This window comes from Schistocerca cancellata, chromosome 7 (genome assembly GCF_023864275.1).
Source record: "Schistocerca cancellata isolate TAMUIC-IGC-003103 chromosome 7, iqSchCanc2.1, whole genome shotgun sequence".
NCBI classification, from domain to species: Eukaryota; Metazoa; Arthropoda; class Insecta; order Orthoptera; family Acrididae; genus Schistocerca; species Schistocerca cancellata.
The window spans coordinates 29632936-29653993 of record NC_064632.1 but is presented as its reverse complement, the minus strand read 5'-3'; the positions used below and the strand labels follow the sequence as shown (position 1 = coordinate 29653993).

The window sequence follows — 21058 nt, the reverse complement described above, 5'->3', positions numbered from 1 at the left end:
GCGGATTTGCCAACAGACAGGCAGTCATTTTTTACACAGTGACGTGAAACATTGTCCTTTATACTGTAAACATTGTAGCCATGAGTTTAGATTTGATTAACATGGAAGACTTTATAAGTGAAGTATAAAGTCATTCTGCTTTTTGGGATGTCAAAAGCGTGGACTATAGCAACGAAGTGGTGAAAACAAATGCTTGACAAGAAATTATAATGAAGTTTGTGCCTGATTTCAATGAGAATATCTTATTTTTCGGACCATAAAAGAATAGCAAAATTTAGTTGCTATACCTGTAAAGGCTTGGAGGATAGTAACCTTCAAGCACATTTGCATCCCTCATCCCTTTTCTCTCGCATTTACTAGCATTAAGTGTATCTTTACACAGTCTTAATGCGATAAGAAGGGACAAAATGGACGAGTGTGGAGACCACGAACTCACCCCTACAGGGAGAATGGAAAAAAAAACCTTATATTTCAAAATTTTCATACCAAAATTAAGTGTAGAGAACATAAAACAGTATTTTCTCCAGCCGACCTCGTAGCAGTGGATGTTAAGTGTAATGAACACTTTGTCTTCATTTTCATTTTCATTCTCATTCTCATTCTCCTCCTCCTCTTGTTTAGAAGTACTAACAAAAGTTCCTCCTCGCTTGAGTCCAGTTCACTAACTAATCAGTTGGCAATATCTGCGGTGTTGGACACCAGTGATCCAGGAGTGTTAATCACAATTACTGGTGACCGTCACTGGTGACTGTAACCAGTGTCCCAGTGTGACATGGGCCTTACTGTAAGCTAGTTTATGTAGAATGTCAATTTCTATGAACAGCTGGAAGGGATCACCATGGATAGTTCACTTAGTCCATTGGCTGACAGTTTCTTCATGAGGCACTTGGAAAGACAAGCCCTGGACTTGGCATATTGAAAAACTAAGGTGATATACAGGTATGTCAATGACACTTCCATTGTATGAAGCCATGGAGAGGAACAGCTCAGCGGCTTCCTAAGAAATCTTAACAGTTTTTCATGCCAACAAAAAATTTATCATGGAGGTAGAAAAAGACCAACATCTGCCCTTTCTAAATGTGCTCGTTATGAGGAATGGTGAGAATCTGGGCCACAGCAGATGTCAAAAAACAACACACATGGACTAATACCAGTCAAATTATAACCTGAGCCAGGAAAGAGGAAATATAAATAATGCTTATAATGTGAACAAGATGAATTATAGTCCGCAGAAATTTGGACGCAAGATACAACACTTGATAAGCATCCTTTGCAGCAGTGGGTTATCCGCCAATGGCATAAGAAGCATCACAAATCCCTTACACTCAACAAAGTGAGACAGAAGAAGAAATGTTGGATATGGTCTATCTACCATAGCTCCTCTGGGTGGCAAACAGAAACAGTCATCTATTGTGCAAACATGACGTGAAGCTTGTTTACACACCGACCAAAATATTAAAGATTGGCAAAGTGCAAAAACAAGCACGCCCACGCCCGCGCCCGCGCACGCACACGCACACACCACATACAGAAATGCACACACTTGTTCTGCCTGATTACAGTAAGCCAGCAATGCAACTTCATGGGGCCGGAATGTCACTCTAGTGAGTTTGTTCTGGCCCCAGGCGTTGAAAGTTCTGGCCAATGTGCAGAGATGTGGAGGAGTAGAATGGGAGGAGAAAGAGGGGAGACAATGGAGTGGAGAACTTGAATATAAGATGAGTGAAATCACTGGATGGTCAACTCTATCCTTGTGTAGGGGTTCCACCTGCTTTTATTTCTTCGTTTGTTGTCCTCAGTGTCTATGTACTGGCTGAAAAATGGGTTGTGTGGATTCCGACACTGACAAGTTTAAATGATGTAGCCGACTTATGCACAGTTACGTTTTACAGTACTTTAATTTCACTGTTCACAACCACCTAATAATACACAGTTATATGGCCTGTATAATATTGTTTAACTTTTGATAAGCCTCATTAATAGTTAGCAGGCAAAACTATACATACCGCAACAATAGTTTCCTGTTGAACATCTACAAGCAGTAAAACTTAACCACAAAGTTCACAGTTCTTTAAGCATTATCAGGTACATATGGAGCAGACACTGTCACTGTTTTTACACACATCCTAATTGTTAAACACTTATTCCACAGTTAATTTGAAGCATTGTTGTCGTTCTAACCAGCACAGGTTGCTTGTCTGAAATTCAGCCACGACCAAAAATCGGGCCCTTATATATCATCACAATAATAGGTACTAAAACTACATATTGTTTGAAGTTAAATTTACAGAAATTACAATTAAAACTTAACTCATTAAATTAACTGAATACATTGAAAAATTCCGTCTTTTTAACAGTTTCTTCTACTACAAGGGTTAAGCCAAATTATTTGTTTAAATCATGAAATTAACAAATATCATTATGCAAACAATACTTTTGACAAAACTGTTAATTATTTTGGAATTAATTCAGGGCTGGTTTTGCTAACATGTTTTCGAATATAGCCAAATAGATACTTTAAGATTACTAGCATTTCGTGTTCCAAATGTTTATAATCAGTGCAGAATTTACATTTGTTTAAATGTCAACAATAGAATTTAAGTTACGAAACAATTACTGATTTCTCCCTATAATAAAAGAAACTAAGTAGTAATAGTCAAAATAAATTAGAGAATCAATTACATACATAAAACCAAGCACAAAATTATATCTGGTGTTACATCCTTAAAAACTGAGGGCCAACCTTTCTCTTTTATGAAAATGCAGATTATATTCATGTATGCTAATGGTAAACAGTTAAAAGTAACAAAATGAACTTAAGGAGGCAAATGGCAAAACAAGAGGGGAATTAAAATTATCCCAGCTTGCTTTGTCACACTTGGCCACAGTTTGGTGGGGGCCACTCATGTAAGCTGGTAACTGGTTGGTGGTTGTGGCTACATAAAATGCTATGCATAAATTACAGCACGACACTGCCCTTTATAGGACAGGATGCGTGAGAAGGGACTTGGGTAGGATATGCTCTCAAGCCACTCCTCCAACTCACATACACTGTGCACAACTCTACCTGCCTACGGCTAGAACAAGCTCAGCAGACCAGAATTGCTGCCCCATGTACTCTCCCTCCCAGCCATCAGCCCACCTCCTTTTGCCCCTCAACCAATCCATCTGACATCCCTTGCCCCAATCGCGCTGCAGCGCTGTCACAATGTAGTCACAGCTTGGGGACTGTAACCATTCAAGGGTATATATGTGTATGTGTACTCCACAGCCATGAAGGAGGATTCACCATTCATCCTCAGTCTTGTTTAAGAGTCTGTTAATTTCTCGGTGTCTCAACGCTATGTTCATTAGAAATTACAGACATTGTAGTTAAGTTAGGTGCCTGATAATTAAAGTTAGTAACCAAACCAGGAGAAAGAAAACTGGCGTTCTACGGATCAGAGTGTGGAATGTCAGATCCCTTAATCGGGCAGGTAGGTTAGAAAATTTAAAAAGGGAAATGGATAGATTAAAGTTAGATATAGTGGGAATTAGTGAAGTTCGGTGGCAGGAGGAACAAGACTTTTGGTCAGGTGAATACAAGGTTATAAATACAAAATCAAATAGGGGAAATGCAGGAGTAGTTTTAATAATGAATAAAAAATAGGAATGGGGGTAAGCTACTACAAACAGCATAGTGAACACATTATTGTGGCCAAGATAGACACGAAGCCCACACCTACTACAGTAGTACAAGTTTATATGCCAACTAGCTCTGCAGATGACGAAGAAATTGAAGAAATGTATGATGAAATAAAAGAAATTATTCAGATAGTGAAGGGAGACAAAAATTTAATAGTCATGGGTGACTGGAATTCGGTAGTAGGAAAAGGGAGAGAAGGAAACGTAGTAGGTGAATGTGGATTGGGGGTAAGAAATGAAAGAGGAAGCCGCCTCATAGAATTTTGCACAGAGAACAAGTTAATCATAGCTAACACTTGGTTCAAGAATCATAAGAGAAGGTTGTATACATGGAACAAGCCTGGAGATACTGACAGGTTTCAGATAGATTATATAATGGTAAGACAGAGATTTAGGAACCAGGTTTTAAACTGTAAGACATTTCCAGGGGCAGATGTGGACTCTGACCACAATCTATTGGTTATGAACTGCAGATTGAAACTGAAGAAACTGCAAAAAGGTGGGAATTTAAGGAGATGGGGCCTGGATGAACTGTCTAAACCAGAGGTTGCACAGGGTTTCAGGGAGAGCATAAGGGAACAATTGACAGGAATAGGGGAAACAAATACAGTAGAAGAATAATGGGTAGATCTGAGGGATGAAGTAGTGAAGGCAGCAGAGGATCAAGTAGGTAAAAAGACGAGGGCTAGAAGAAATCCTTGGGTAACATAAGAAATATTGAATTTAATTGATCAAAGGAGAAAATATAAAAATGCAGTAAATGAAGCAGGCAAACAGAAATACAAGCGTCTCAAAAATGAGATTGACAGGAAGTGGCAAGATGTTTATAGCGCTGATACAGTAGACGATAAATATAATGCTTTTCTCACGACTTTTCTCATGCTCTTTGAAAGTTGCTTTCCGTTAGAACGTTTAAAACAGGGTACTAGCACAAACAGGCAGCCTGGGTGGCTGACTAGAGGGATAAGAATATCTTGTAGAACAAAGTGGCAATTATATCAAAACGTTAGAAACAGTCAAAATCTAAATGCAGCAGCCCATTACAAACAGTATTGTAAGGTGCTTAAAAATGTTATTAGGAAGGCAAAAAGTATGTGGTATGCAGATATAATAGCTAAGTCTCAGGATAAAATTAAAACCATATGGTCAGTCGTAAAGGAAGTTGCTGGTCTGCAGAGACAGGTCGAGGATATAGAATCAGTGCGTAGTGGGAATGTCCGTGTTACTGATAAGTCGCATATATGTACAGTATTTAATAATCACTTTCTGAATATAGCAGTTGAACTAAATAGAAACCTAGTCCCAACAGGAAATCATATAGCGCTCTTAGAAAAAAGTGTTCCGAGACTGTTACCTGAAATGCTCCTCCATGATACTGACAAGAGGGAGATTGAGTTAATAATTAAATCACTAAAGACCAAGAACTCTCATGGATATGACGGGGTATCTAGCAGAATTCTGAAGTATTGTTCTATGTATGTTAGCCCAGTTCTCAGCCATATCTGTAACTTTTCCTTTAGGAGTGGTCGGTTTCCTGACCGATTAAAGTACTCGGTAGTGAAGCCACTTTATAAAAAGGGAGACATTGATAATGTTGACAATTTTAGACCTATTTCTATGCCATCGGTGTTTGCTAAAGTTATCAAGAAGGTTGTATATACAAGGTTACTGGAGCATTTAAATTCACAAAATTTGCTGTCAAATGTTCAGTTTGGTTTTAGAAATGGTTTAACAACTGAAAATGCTATATTCTCTTTTCTCTGTGAGGTTTTGGACGGATTAAATAAAAGGTTGCGAACGCTAGGTGTTTTCTTTGATTTAACGAAGGCTTTTGACTGTGTTGACCACAAAATATTACTGCGGAAGTTGAACCATTATGGAGTAAGGGGAGTAGCTTACAATTGGTTCGCCTCTTACTTTAAGAACAGAAAGCAGAAGGTAATTCTCTGCAATATTGAAAGTGGTAGTGATGTTCAGTCCCAATGGGGCACTGTTAAGTGGGGCGTTCCCCAAGGGTCGGTGCTGGGGCCACTGCTGTTTCTTATTTATATAAATGATATGCCTTCTAGTATTACAGGTGATTCAAAAATATTTCTGTTTGCTGATGACACCAGCTTGATAGTGAAGGATCTTGTGTGTAATATTGAAACAGTAACAAATAATGTAGTTCATGAAATAAGTTCGTGGCTTGTGGAAAATAATTTGATGCTAAATCACAGTAAGACTCAGTTTTTACAGTTTCCAACTCACAATTCAACAAGAACCGATATTTTGATCAGGCAGAATGGGCATATTATAAGCGAGACGGAACAGTTCAAATTCCTAGGCGTTCGGATAGATAGTAAGCTGTTGTGGAAAGCCCATGTCCAGGATCTTGTTCAGAAGCTAAATGCTGCTTTATTTACCATTAGAACAGTATCTGAAATAAGTGACACTTCAACACGAAAAGTAGTCTACTTCGCATATTTTCATACGCTTATGTCGTATGGTATTATTTTTTGGGGTAATTCTTCTGATTCAAAAAGGGTATTTTTGGATCAAAAACGGGCTGTTCGAGCTATATGTGGTGCAAGTTCGAGAACCTCTTGTCGACCCCTATTCAAAAATCTGGGAATTCTGACATTGCCCTCACAGTATATATTTTCTTTAATGTCATTTGTTGTTAGCAATATTAGCCTATTCCCAAGAGTTAGCAGCTTTCACTCAGTTAATACTAGGCAGAAATCAAATCTGCATGTAGAATGCACTTCCTTGACTCTTGTGCAGAAGGAAGTGCAGTATTCTGCTGCATCCATTTTCAATAAGCTACCACAAGAACTCAAAAATCTTAGCAGTAGCCCAAACTCTTAAGTCTAAACTGAAGAGTTTCCTCATGGCTCACTCCTTCTATTCTGTCGAGGAGCTCCTGGAAGAGCTAAAAAATTAAGCAAATTCCAGTGTTACATTGTTGATTGTCTTCATTTAAACTTACGACTTGTCACCCGAATATGTTTTTTTTATATTTCATTTTATCTGTTTCTAATATCGTGTTATAATTTCATGTATTGACTCGTTCCATGACCATGGAGACTTCTCCTTAATTTGGTCCCATGGAACAATAAATAAATAAATAAATAAAATAAATAAAGTGCAAAATGGCTAAGCAGGGATGGCTAGAGGACAAATGTAAGGATGTAGAGGCTTATCTAACTAGGGGCAATATAGATACTGCCTATAAGAAAATTAGAGAGACCTTTGGAGAAAAAGAGAGCCACTTGTATGAATATCAAGAGCTAAGATGGAAACCCAGTTCTAAGCAAAGAAGGGAAAGCAGAAAGGTTGAAGTAGTATATAGAGGGTCTATACAAGGGCGATGTACTTGAGGACAATATTATGGAAATGGAAGAGGATGTAGATGAAGATGAAATGGGAGATACGATACTGCGTGAAGAGTTTGACAGAGCACTGAAAGACCTGAGTCGATACAAGGCCCTGGGAGTAGGCAACATTCCATTAGAACTACTGACGGCCTTGGGAGAGCCAGTCATGACAAAACTCAACCATCTGATGAGCAAGATGTATGAAACAGGCGAAATACCCTCAGACTTCAATAAGAATGTAATAATTCCAATCCCAAAGAAATCAGGTGTTGACAGATGTGAAAATTACCGAACTATCAGTTTAATAAGTCACAGCTGCAAAATAATAACGCGAATTCTTTACACATGAATGTAAAAACTGGTAGAAGCCGACCTCGGGGAAGATCAGTTTGGATTCTGTAGATATGTTGGAACACGTGAGGCAATACTGACCCTACGACTTATCTTAGAAGAAAGATTAAGGAAAGGCAAACCTACATTTCTAGCATTTGTAGACTTAGAGAAAGCTTTTGACAATGTTGACTGGAATACTCTCCTTCAAATTCTAAAGGTGGCAGGGGTAAAATACAGGGAGCGAAAGGCTATTTACAATTTGTACAGAAACCAGATGGCAGTTATAAGAGTCGAGGGGCACGAAAGGGAAGCAGTGGTTGGGAAGGGAGTGAGACAAGGTTGTAGCCTATCCCCGATGTTATTCAATCTGTATACTGAGCAAGCAGTGAAGGAAACAAAAGAAAAATTCGGAGTAGGTATTAAAATCCATGGAGAAGAAATAAAAACTTTGAGGTTCGCCGATGACATTGTAATTCTGTCAGAGACAGCAAAGGACTTGGAAGAGCAGCTGAACGGAATGGACAGTATCTTGAAAGGAGGGTATAAGATGAACAACAACAAACGCAAAACGAGGATAATGAAATGTAGTCGAATTAAGTCGGGTGATGCTGAGGGAATTAGATTAGGAAATGAGGCACTTAAAGTAGTAGATGAGTTTTGCTATTTTGGAAGCAAAATAACTGATGATGGTCGAAGTAGTGAGGATATAAAATGTAGACTGGCAATGGTAAGGAAAGCGTTTCTCAAGAAGAGGAATTTGTTAACATCGAGTATAGATTTAAGTGTCAGGAAATCGTTTCTGAAAATATTTGTATGGAGTGTAGGCATGAATTGAAGTGAAACGTGGACGATAAATAGTTTGGACAAGAAGAGAATAGAAGCTTTCGAAATGTGGTGCTACAGAAGAAGGCTGAATATTAGATGGGTAGATCATATAACTAATGAGGAGGTATTGAATAGAATTGGGGAGAAGAGGTGTTAGTGGCACAACTTAACAAGAAGAAGGGACCGGTTGGTAGGACATGTTCTAAGGCATCAGGGGATCACAAATTTAGCATTGGAGGGCAGAGTGCAGGGTAAAAATCGTAGAGGGAGACCAAGAGATGAATACACTAAGCAGATTCAGAAGGATGTAGGTTGCAGTAAGTACTGGGAGATGAAGAAGCTTGCACAGAATAGAGTAGCACGGAGAGCTGCTCAAACCAGTCTCAGGACTGAAGACCACAACAACAACAACAACAACAACAACAACAACAACCAAACCAGTATGGGCCCTATGAGAAACATAATTTCTGATGGTGTGTTAAAAATTGTATGGTGGATTTGCACGGTCCTTTGACTGGAACTATAAGTGGTTGTAAGTACATAACTGTGATGTTGGATGTGCTCTCCAAGTACATACCATATTTACCTGATTATAAGACAAAGTTTTTCCCCCAAAATTGTCATTTGAAAAACACGGGGTCGTCCTATATTCGCAGATTAAACTATTGCTGCTCAGATCAATGTTTTTACATAGTATGGTTATAATAGAAGGAAACATTCCACGAAGGAAAAATATACCTAAAAACAAAGACGATGTGACTTACCAAATGAAAGTGCTGGCAGGTCGACAGACACACAAACGAACACAAACATACACACAAAATTCAAGCTTTCGCAACAAACTGTTGCCTCATCAGGAAAGAGGGAAGGAGAGGGAAAGACGAAAGGATGTGGGTTTTAAGGGAGAGGGTAAGGAGTCATTCCAGTCCCGGGAGCGGAAAGACTTACCTTAAGGGGAAAAAAGGACGGGTATACACTCGCACACACACACATATCCATCCACACATATACAGTGTCTGTATATGTGTGGATGGATATGTGTGTGTGTGCGAGTGTATACCCGTCCTTTTTTCCCCTTAAGGTAAGTCTTTCCGCTCCCGGGACTGGAATGACTCCTTACCCTCTCCCTTAAAACCCACATCCTTTCGTCTTTCCCTCTCCTTCCCTCTTTCCTGATGAGGCAACAGTTTGTTGCGAAAGCTTGAATTTTGTGTGTATGTTTGTGTTCGTTTGTGTGTCTGTCGACCTGCCAGCACTTTCATTTGGTAAGTCACATCGTCTTTGTTTTTAGGTATATTTTTACATAGTATAATATATTAATATAGGGGTCATCTTACATTTACAGATGCAGCATTGTCTACAGGGGTTACATACAATTTTATTTTGAAGAATTCATTTGAATAGGCTCAAGTTTTCCCAACACATTGAAGCACTTGATACAGTACTGATCTTGCTCAAACAATCCCACAACATTTGACTTGCAGCGCTATTGCAATGCGCAAAGGGATGCGAGAGAAACTAGTCACTATGACAGTCTTATGCTCCACTTAAAAACTGATGATTTTGTGAAACACAGGAGGAAATAACATTAAATCCTATCAACTTAACAAACTTTTGTTGTATCTGAACAAATTTGCAATATAAATTCTCGCACATGTATGGATATTGTATACTTAATGCACATTTATATTGCTTTTTAAGTGAAGGTAACATTCAAAGGCGAAAATCTTGTCCTTCAAAAAACATTGGTTGATTCTGAACCAAAGTCAGCATTCTGTTTTGTTGTGAGAAATTGTAATGACTCACCAAATGAGTTGAAGATGAGAAATTTGGTCACTGTTCGTGTACTAGACTATCAGGGAAAAATGCCACCAGTTTTTAATTATCTTTAGAGCAAGATGGTGACATTCAGATGAAAAGAGCAAGAAAATTAATCCAGAATTAAATGTCTAACAAACGAAAAAAGTCTATATAAACTAACTGCAAATGTTATCACAAGAATAAATCCTTTGTGGAGATAGTACCACATATGACCTGGACTCTAGACGATATTGCCATCCATGTTTCATTATTGCGCAAGCACAGCACTATGGAAGGGTTGGAGGGGAACAGTGACACCAGTTTGACTGAGACCAATGATGACTGCAGGTGAGGAGTGGGGAGTGGCGAGAGGGCAGCAAATTTCATCGTGTTGCTACCCATAGGACTCTACACTGCATATTTTGGCTGTTTATGAACATATATCATGTTTTAACTGGAGTTTGCATGAATGCATTTGTACTCAGAATCAAACTGACTTTACAACTGGACAAGTACTCAACAACAGCATAAAATTCTGCAGGAGATGCTGAAAGTCTAGATTGGAGCCAGTGCTGACACCGTGAGGTATGACGGGAATGATAGGGAGTGTGTCAGTTGCTGGTTTTACGCAGCTAAAGAGAGAGTGGAGGGCAGATGGTATATTTGGAAGCAACAGATACTGTTAACATTCTCACATCAATACAGAAGCACAATTCGCTGTTTTTTCTCAGGTCCCACCTTAACTGGAATAACAGAAACTGCAACATATTTGGAAAAAATAGCCAAATTTTTGTGACAATAAAGATATAAATTTCACAGCTGTTCTGCTTGGACAGGATAATGATTAAAAATAATGATACTAGAGACGACAGGCTAAGTACACAAAAAAGGGAGTAAAGATAAAAATTGATGTTAACAATTCCTATTTGTCTATTTTATTACTCCTTGTATATTAAAATGTGGACAATAAATAAATGGCCAGTGTAATGTTATTTGCTAGCAGTACCTTACGTCAGTTTAAGTTTGTACTTTTGATTAGACAGAATATGTTAAAAAAATTTCTCAAAGGGTATCTTAATAAACACGGGGGGGTCACTTTTATTCAGGGTCATCTTATACTTGGATAAACATGGTAAAGTTGTATAAACTAAATAAGGCTGCAGGCAAAGGATGAAAACAGTCTACCTCATTGAGATGGGAGGGGTGGTCTGTGCAGATATTGATGCCCAATTCGCTTCGACATCTTGGAAGAACAGAATAGGCAGTCAGGTTGTAAGGAATATATATATCGAACCATCAATGGATTCAGGACACATGTGGAGGAAATGAAACTTCTCATACATGAAAGAATTTTCTTCCTTTGTTTACAAGACAGAAAAATACTAACACACCTGTACTTGGAAGCTACAGCTTTCAAAGAAAAGATTATCTTACTGGTGAAAGGACAAAGGGTGGCAGTATTCCTCAATGAGACACACCAGTTCTATCCTGTAACTTTAACCATAACACTGCAAGCAGTCACGAGATTCTCGACCATGTCAACCTCACAGTGTGCCCTGTATACCTCCCACCACACGAGATTGTTGATGGTAAGGTCCTCAAACAATTTACTGCTGAGCTCCTTTGTCCCTTTCTCCTTTTCACAGATCTTAATGCTTGTGGTGTGCTACGGGTCTCTACCAGGATTTGTTCCGGGAGGTTGATCGATGGAGAGCCTCACACAAACTGTCAACAACATATTGATGAACACAGATCACACTTGGGTTTCTTTGCAGCCATAAACCTCTCATTCTGCTGCTCACCTGCTCAGTGTGAAATGTATTATGACCTGCACAGAAGTGACCACTTATTTATCTAGATTCACCTGTTACATGGAGCATATCCCAAAAGAAGTCTGCCAAGATGACTGACTGTACACTTTACAGCCAGATGGCTGATTTCAAACAACAATGAAAGCATACCCAACTGGGTGGATCAAATTACAGTTGTGGAGACAGTAAAATGGAGGAACTGTGTTAAAGTGGCTAGGATTGACATGGTTGTAATGTTAAGATGAGGCATAGGAGAATAGATGCACATTCAGAATCCATTACAGGTATTTTCAGGTGGTATTTTCAACTGCCAATAGCGGCCTCATAAGATGAAGGATTTCTCCTAACAATACAGGGGAACAGAGCCCAGACAATGGTTAAATTTTGGAATCAACAACACCCAGCTTTCTGATACTAGTGAGCTTTCTGATACTAGTGAGCAACATAGGGAAAGGGGGGCAGGGGTTTGCTGTGGTTTCCAGCACCAACTTTGAAAAATACAACTGCTCTTTCTCTCTGCTAGAGTAGAATTCCTGAGCCAGCAACTATCCTTTTCATAATACAGTTCTGAGTATATTTGTCAAAGAGTTTCACTCCGATTTCTAAATTGTGAATACTCCGAGCTTCTTCCTTCCTGTTGGAATGTCTAATCAGCAGGTACTCATTTGTTTTCCTATGATTCTGACACATTTGCAGCCCCTTTTAGTCTAGTTTCTTGCCAATGTTTTACTAATACTTACTCTTCCTTGTTGTTTTATAGTGTGTGCGGCTACCATCAAAATGAATGTTGTCTATTTTATTCTTCTCCAAAATTCTGTTATGCAAGCTGTTGATAAAAAATTTGATCAAGTGACTTACTCATGCTTCTATATATTTAGTCAGTTGCCAAAAATATGGTTAAAACCATCCCTAAAATTTACTTTATTGCAACATCTCCTTTGAAATGATTAATCTGAAAGGTTACGTACTTTTCAGACCTCTGTGACTTATGCATTGACTCTTTGAATTTCTTCACGATATAATTTTCTGGACAGGTTAAAAAGCAGAAAATGATCTCATATTTTTTTCTTCACTAAATTGAAATTTCTTCCACAATTTTTCCTTGTCTTATATTTATCTACATGATAGAGTAACTTTTCATTCATTCTCCTTTGTACATTCACTTCTCAATTATTCTCTCATTCTGCACCCCATAATAGCACCACATCTCTTTGTTCTACATCATTTTCAATGGTTATGTTAGCTAATGCCAGCTCCACCTATCACATAATTGTTGTCAAACCTGCATTCAGTTCTGCTGCTCTGTTAAGCACATCAAATAATCTTATATTTGAATATTATTCTGTGTATCTCTGCCACAGAAGTCTCAATGCAGTGAACTGGTTGCTTACTTCATTAACTAATTAATTTTTTATAACCTTATCAAATCTAACCTCGTCCTAGCCATAAAACTTTTTGTAAATGACTACCTATGGCTGTTAAATATTTTGAAAAAATAATATTTGTACCATCATAAGGACAACTGTATGTTTATTCTCTTTTGAGTTTTGTTACTACAATCATCTTCACAGGAGAGAAACAGTGTACATTAATGGATCAAAAATACATTTTCATCAAATATAACCCAACAAATGTAAACCATACATAACTGTCATAACAAACTATCTGAACACTGTCCAAATAAACAAGTTGTTCCTTGGCACAGATACAGTAATGTACACTAGCTGAATGATCCACTTAAAGTGTGGAGTTATCACTACATGCACTTTACTGTAATTGCATTATTATAATTTAGCTACTCTGCTTTAGGGTTTTAGCAAAACTTATGGTAATCAGTTTATCGGATAACTTCAATTAATGTGATTGGAATGCTAGCAGATGGCATTAATATATTACACTGAATTATAAAAAAATTCATTATTAATTAGATAATTCATGAAACAGTAATAAAAAAAGCTTACAGTACCACAAAATTATATCCTTCCACATTTGCCATGGACCTCAAAAATTTTGAAGAGACAGTGCTGGCCATCATATAAACATCTTTCATATCTGTCTCCGGAAAGCTTTTTCTGAAGCAAAAAAGGCTCCACCATCCTAACAAGGCACCTAACTCATTTCCAGTAAATACGTGCCACGCATCACCTCTGAAAATGAGACTGGATTCAAAATTCACATTCATGAAAATTTGCAAACTGTGAACTTTTTGACACATTTACTTACTAATGTCACCATTCTTCACTTAATATTTAAAAATTAATAGTGCATTGTGGGTAGCGGTGGTTTGCTTATGATAAGCCTCAGATTTCTCATGTAACATGAACACTATTAGACAAATATGAAAAAAATCTAGTTGGAATAAAATTGAGTGAAGGAACTAATTTTAGTCAGACAGGGACAGATAATATGAACTAAATATAAGTTTCGGGCCACATGAACACCCTTAGAGAACAATCACGCTCAGCTGTTTAGCACGGCGTAGTTGTATGTGGGGCTCCAAAAAACAGTGATGGGCAGTTGAAGGGATGAGAAGGGGGAGCAGGATAGAGGGAAGCAGTATGACCTATCCCCCCCCCCCCCCAAAAAAAATGTAGCTCATGTGAAGCAGGGAGGTGGGGGGTTGAGGGGGGGGGGGGGTAAGCAGGAAGTAGTACAAAGATGCTGCAAGGAAGAAAAGGAGATTCAGGATGTGGCATGGGAACGGATACAGAGGTACATACGAAGTGGAGGATAGCAGTGATGATTGACACCAGACAGACTGTGGCGTTAGAGGATGTATTGGAGGGTCAGATGCTAACTGTGTAGTTCAAAGAAACATGTTTGGGAGGAGAATCCAAATAGCGTAGATTGTGCAACGGCCACTGTTATTCTCAGCACAATAATGGATGGTCAAACTTGCCTTGCCACAGCTGGCTGTTACCAATCATATGAATGGACAGCTTGTAACTGATCATGTCCATGTAAGACAATGAAAACTAGTTGCATTCAAGTTGATATACGGTATGATAGGCTGTTGCAACTCAAATGCCTGCCCACAAGCAGCTGACATGTGGGCAGTCAGGCAGTAACTTAGCAACTGTATGCCTCAGCAGTGCATTCTTGGTCAGGGATGGACAAATGGCTCACTACAAATGGCAGAACAAAGTGGGAACATGGTGCACTAAAACCAAGTATTGGCACTTGCTGGTGCCCTTGACCCATGGGGCAGTTTTGGAACAACATGATATACAATGTGCCTGCTTTCAAGATAACTGTGCCTCTGAATAAGATATAATGCGTCAGTGACAGAAACAGAGAACCCTCCCAGACAGCTGCATGCATTAGCATGCTGCCTCTGGGGAGGCTCACAGGCCACAGATCGAACTCACCTGGCTGACTAACAACAAGGGCTGGTGTGCCAGCCAGCCTGTGTGTGATTTTTAGGTGGATTCACACATCCAACTGCGTGAATACCGGGCTGAGCTACATCCCATCTCTGTCACACAATTTGCAAACACTCAGAAAACATTCGTACTATCACAAGACAACATCAGATGCAGATAGTTGGGGTACACAGATTCAGTCCTGGGAGATTGAAGAAAGGAGGGGGAGGGGGGGTTACAACAGGAAGGACATCAAGCCACCTTCTACCATTATCATTACCAAATCTGACAATTAACGTACTGACCCTGCAAAGATATGGGATAAAGGCTGTGTAAAAGATGTGACAGAAACAGAGTAGGTCTGATCGAGACTCTTTTTTAAGAAATAAAATCTGTCAACAACAACTGAAAATATGGGTAGGTGTATTGCAGTATATTTCTAAGCAACATGAAACAAAAATGAAAGTTAAAAGACCGATAAATAGATATTAGTTGCATATCTAAACTCCCTTAAAGTTAAAGAAACATAAAGGAATTAGTAATTACTTTAAATAATATTAGTATATGACATTATCTACACAATGGAATCACAATCTTTGATTTTTGAACCTTTCTTGCTCACCAACATCACCTTTTCCCTTTACATCCTCTTTCAAAATGAGTTTCAGTTACAAAGTGTTGTCTGGTTTGTGTTCAATTTTGTAGTTCCATACGGACAATAAGAATTAAGATAGTGAGCACTCAACAACTTTTTATAGGCATATGCTGTGATAATCCAAACACACTGCACAGAAGAATTAAATGTTCCAATTAGGAACACACGAAAACACAGCTGTACAAGAGACACTATTTATTGGGTCAAAGATTGACACTAGCACGAATGCAATGAAAGTAGTTTACACGTCTCAAACACATTTAACCACTGAGGGCCCGGAAGCCCAAGCATGTAGCTATAAAGATGCTACCCATGTCAGTTGCTGCTGGTTTAATGCTACGTGTGCATGACAGACCTGGTTGTCCCTGGCTACCACATTGGGTAGTTGTAGGCACACTGTTTGAAGGCTATTGAGGCCCAACTACTGTCCAGCAGGATACTACACTAACCCTCCCTTTTGGGGCGGAACAACCAGACACTGCTGTCTACAATGCTGTGACTGAAGACATGTTCACGACATCTGTGGTGAAGCTGGGGGCAGCAGCCACAGGTGCGAGAAGTTTCCGATCCACCAGGGCCAGTGTGTATGGATGAAAGTGAGTGTGACAAGGGCACCCCAGCTGCCCACAGGTGACTGCTGTACAGGACCAGTCACAGGGACGCGAGCCATCTGGACTTAGGAGTGCACGAAAGCGGCACCAGCATTGGCAGCGACAATGAAGGATGGAGAGGAGATGCTCTGGTGACGGATAACCGACTTCTGTCCCCACTGAGAGCAGTGGCTGCTCAGCGCAGTGGGAGGTGCTGGCACTGCCCATAGGAAGCAAACCCGCCGTCAATGCTGACGAAGCAAAGCTCGAACCACCAGGGTAGGTGGGCACGATCAGGCCTGCTGGAATCCTGGAGGGCCAACAAAGAATGAAGTGCTAGGCTCACAGCCCAATGAAGAGGGTCCTGCATCCATCCTGTGATGCAAATGCTTTCAGAGGCGTGCCATGAGTCAACATTCAGTGCATATCATGAAGATGGCTGTGGACAATAACCAGGATCTAGTGAGGATACTGCATAAATGCCCTGGCCCAGACTGTTGTCTTGAGTGTGAACAACGATGAAACCAGCACCGCTGGGGAAAGCACACCTGGCAGCAAGAGGCTGAGCAGCATTTGTGGCAGACGGGAGCTCAACAGGAATCTTGGCCCCAATTCAATGTCATTCTGTGAGAGCTTAAACAAAAACGTGAGAGTTGGGAAATCTTCTGTGTGCTTGTGCATCTGCATCTTAAATGTTCAAACAAGGCATTTCACCTCTTTGTTAGACTGTGGATGGTAGGGAGGTGCCATGACTTGGCATATACCATTCTGTGTACAAGAGTCCTTGAAAGACTGCACCACAAACTGATGACCATTGTCCAAAACGAGGATGCAAGGCAAGCCTGCTATGGAGAATATCTTTGACAGTCACATCTGCTGTTGCAGACGGGCAACAAATGACATAAGGAAAAAAAAAAAAAAAAAAAAAATCAACTGACAATAACCAGAAGGGCCTAGGTGGTTTATTTCCCAAGGCTGTATAGGGGCCAGCTGTAGCAAAAAAAACAGTGCTCTGCATTGCCTACTGAGTGTAACACTTGCGGCAGACAGCAAAAAGATGTTCCACCTCTAGATCAACGCACGGCCAAAGCAAATGGCAGCGCGCCACCAGTTTCATGCAAGAGATCCCCACTGACCTCGATGTAATAAGCAGAGAACCTTCCACCACAGAGCTGCTGGAACCACGACGCAAGAAGTAAACCATGTCAATTGGAGAATAATGCCATCCAAGAGGAAGAGGCAATGGTGCTATGCTTATAAATTATGAAGCAGGTCTGACGCCCGGCACAATGGACGGTCAGGCTACCCATGTCGTATCAGTCGTATAACCTGCTGGAGCACCGGATCTATCGCCACAGCAGAGATAATGTGGAAACAGGTGATGGGGAAGCCATGCACTGTGTGCCTCTTCTCCATAACCAGCTAAAAACAAAGCAGTTTATCCTGGATGAACGAAGGGTCAGGGCTCTTGGAGAGCCCGGACAGAGGATCTGCATTTGCATGCTGTGATGTATGATGAAAATGGCTCTCATAATTGACCCGGAGCAAGAACAGAGCCCAGCATTGAAGATAATGAGTGGCTTTGTCCAGTAAGGACACCAGCGAGTTTAACAGGGAAACCAAGTACTTACTGTTGATAATTAAATTATGCACCATACAAGAACACATGAAAATTTTTAAGGGCTAAACAGCAAGAGCATGTTTCCCCAACTGACACTAACGTTACTGAGCCAAGTTGACTGTTTTTGATGCAAAGGCAATAGGTTGCTTGCAGCCATCTGAATGGTGATGGGCCAGGGCCATCCCCAAGCTGTACTGGGACCTGTCCGGGGCTACGACTAGATGCTTACCAGATTGAAATGTTGCATGACACAACACGGAGTGAAGACTATCCTTAAGTTGCAGATAAGTACGCTCAAAGGCTGCAGACCAAACAAAAGGAGCAAGTTTCTGATGCAACACATACAAGGGGTGGGCAAAGTAGTTGTTCCATATTTCTAGATTTCCAGAAGGCTTTCGACACTATACTGTAGAAATGGTTTGTAATGAAATTGTGTGCTTATGGAATATAACCTCAATTATGTGACTGGATTTGTGATTTCCTGTCAGAGCAATCAAGTTCATAGTAACTGATGGAAATTCATCGAGTAAAACAGAAGTGATTTCTGGCATTCCCAAGATAGTGTTAAAGGCCCTCTGCTGGCTGTTATATATATATATAAATGATTTAGGAGATGATCTGACCAGTTGTCTTAGGTTGTTTGCAGATGATGCTGTTATTTATTGTCTAGTAAAGTCATCAGACGATCAAAGCAAACTGGAAAATGATTTCAAAAAAATATTTGTATGGCATAAAAATTGACAATTGACCCTAAATAATGAGAAGTGTGAGGTCATCCACATGAATGTTAGAATGTTAAAAGTAATCCATTAAACCTTGGTTACAAGATAAATCAGCCAAATCTAAAGGCCGTAAATTTAACTAAATGCCAAGGAATTACAATTATTAACAACATAAATTAGAAAGAACACAGAGAAAATGTCATGTGGATGGCAAACCAAGGATGGCATTTTATTGGCAGGACATGTAGAAAATGTAACAGATCTATTAAAAAGACTACCTACACTACACTTGTCTGTCCTCTTTTAGAGTAAAGCTGTGCAGTGTGGGATCTTTACCGGACAGGATTAACAGAGTACATTGAGAAAGTTCAAAGTAGGGCAGCACATTTTGTATTATCACGAAATAGGGGGAGAGTGTTACTGACAATATACAAGATTCGGGGTGAAAATCATTAAAACAAAGGCGTTTTTCATTGAGGCAGAATCTCACAAAATTTCCATCATCAACTTTCTCCTCCGAATGCAAAAATATTTTGTTGAAGCTGACCTGCATAGGGAGAAACAATCATCATAAAAAAATAAGGGAAATCAGAGCTCACGTGGAAAGATATAGGTGTTTGTTTTTTCCGTGCTCTGTTCAAGATTGGAATAATACAGAATTATCGTGAAGGTGGTTCGATGAACCCTCTGCCAGGCACTTAAGTGCGATTTGCAGAGTATCTATGTAGATGTAGATGTAAATGTAGATCTTGCGAAGGGGTAAGTTTAAACAGACTTGACACATTCTTGGTGATATCCAGGAAAGGAACAAGGCATGACATAAAATGGCAAAAGTAAGCCCAAAAGCTGGAAAGTGTTGTTGCAGATGTTTCTCGTATGTGTCCCAGTACTCAACAGACTCATCATATTTAGAAAAGGGAGAACTACAGGGGCCATGGAGTGCAAAACAGACATACCGAGGAGTATGCCGACTAGACAAAACAGAAGCCAACAATTGAAGTACCTGAGTTTGATTGTCCAGAAACCATGATTGGTAGTGCAAATCTGTGGTGAATGATTTCTGCTGGTCTACCAATTGATGTAAAATGTTCTGTGTAACACCATCAGCCATTGTGAGAATAAACTGTGTATCATCTAGAGTAGAAATTTGCATGGAGAACAGGACCACAATCACCACCAATCGTGTTGTAGTTAGGTATGAGTACAACACGACCAGTAGACTGAACACAACTTTATTCTATGGAAGCATTAACAACTTGAACATAGTATTTAATAACATTCAGTGGAAACCAATTGTGTACACAAGGAGCTGTAGCAATAAACACAGAACAGAGGCCAAGTGTAGCTCGGCTCAGTTAGGCTTAAATAGACTGGGGCACGTGGCAGGCACTGTTGGTGATTTTTATATATATATATATATATATATATATATATATATTATAATAGAAGGAAACATTCCACGAAGGAAAAATATATCTAAAAACAAAGATGATGTGACTTACCAAATGAAAGTGCTGGCAGGTCGACAGACACACAAACGAACACAAACATACACACAAAATTCAAGCTTTCGCAACAAACTGTTGCCTCATCAGGAAAGAGGGAAGGAGAGGGAAAGACGAAAGGATGTGGGTTTTAAGGGAGAGGGTAAGGAGTCATTCCAGTCCCGGGAGCGGAAAGACTTACCTTAGGGGGAAAAAAGGACGGGTATACACTCGCACACACACACATATCCATCCACACATATACAGACTCAAGCAGACATATTTAAATCTTTAAATATGTCTGCTTGAGTCTGTATATGTGTGGATGGATATGTGTGTGTGTGCGAGTGTATACCCGTCCTTTTTTCCCCCTAAGGTAAGTCTTTCCGCTCCCGGGACTGGAATGACTCCTTACCCTCTCCCTTAAAACCCACATCCTTTCGTCTTTCCCTCTCCTTCCCTCTTTCCTGATGAGGCAACAGTTTGTTGCGAAAGCTTGAATTTTGTGTGTATGTTTGTGTTCGTTTGTGTGTCTGTCGACCTGCCAGCACTTTCATTTGGTAAGTCACATCATCTTTGTTTTTAGATATATATATATATATATATATATATATATATATATATATATATAAAAACAAAGATGATGTGACTTACCAAATGAAAGTGCTGGCAGGTCAACAGACACACAAACGAACACAAACATACACACAAAATTCAAGCTTTCGCAACAAACTGTTGCCTCATCAGGAAAGAGGGAAGGAGAGGGAAAGACGAAAGGATGTGGGTTTTAAGGGAGAGGGTAAGGAGTCATT

General features: G+C 39.7%; 1 protein-coding gene across 3 annotated transcripts in view; it reads right to left on the bottom strand.

Annotated features, from left to right (window-relative positions):
- The window catches only part of LOC126091854 (phosphopentomutase), a 122986-nt gene that overhangs the window by 68561 nt on the left and 33367 nt on the right, over positions 1–21058 (bottom strand). For 2 of the 3 annotated variants that reach the window (XM_049907120.1, XM_049907119.1), the window contains exon 7: positions 13779–13971. In XM_049907120.1, coding sequence (XP_049763077.1) covers positions 13779–13971 — 193 coding nt within the window. The remainder of the gene's footprint in view (positions 1–13778; positions 13972–21058) is intronic. The other variant, XM_049907121.1, reaches the window with a different exon arrangement.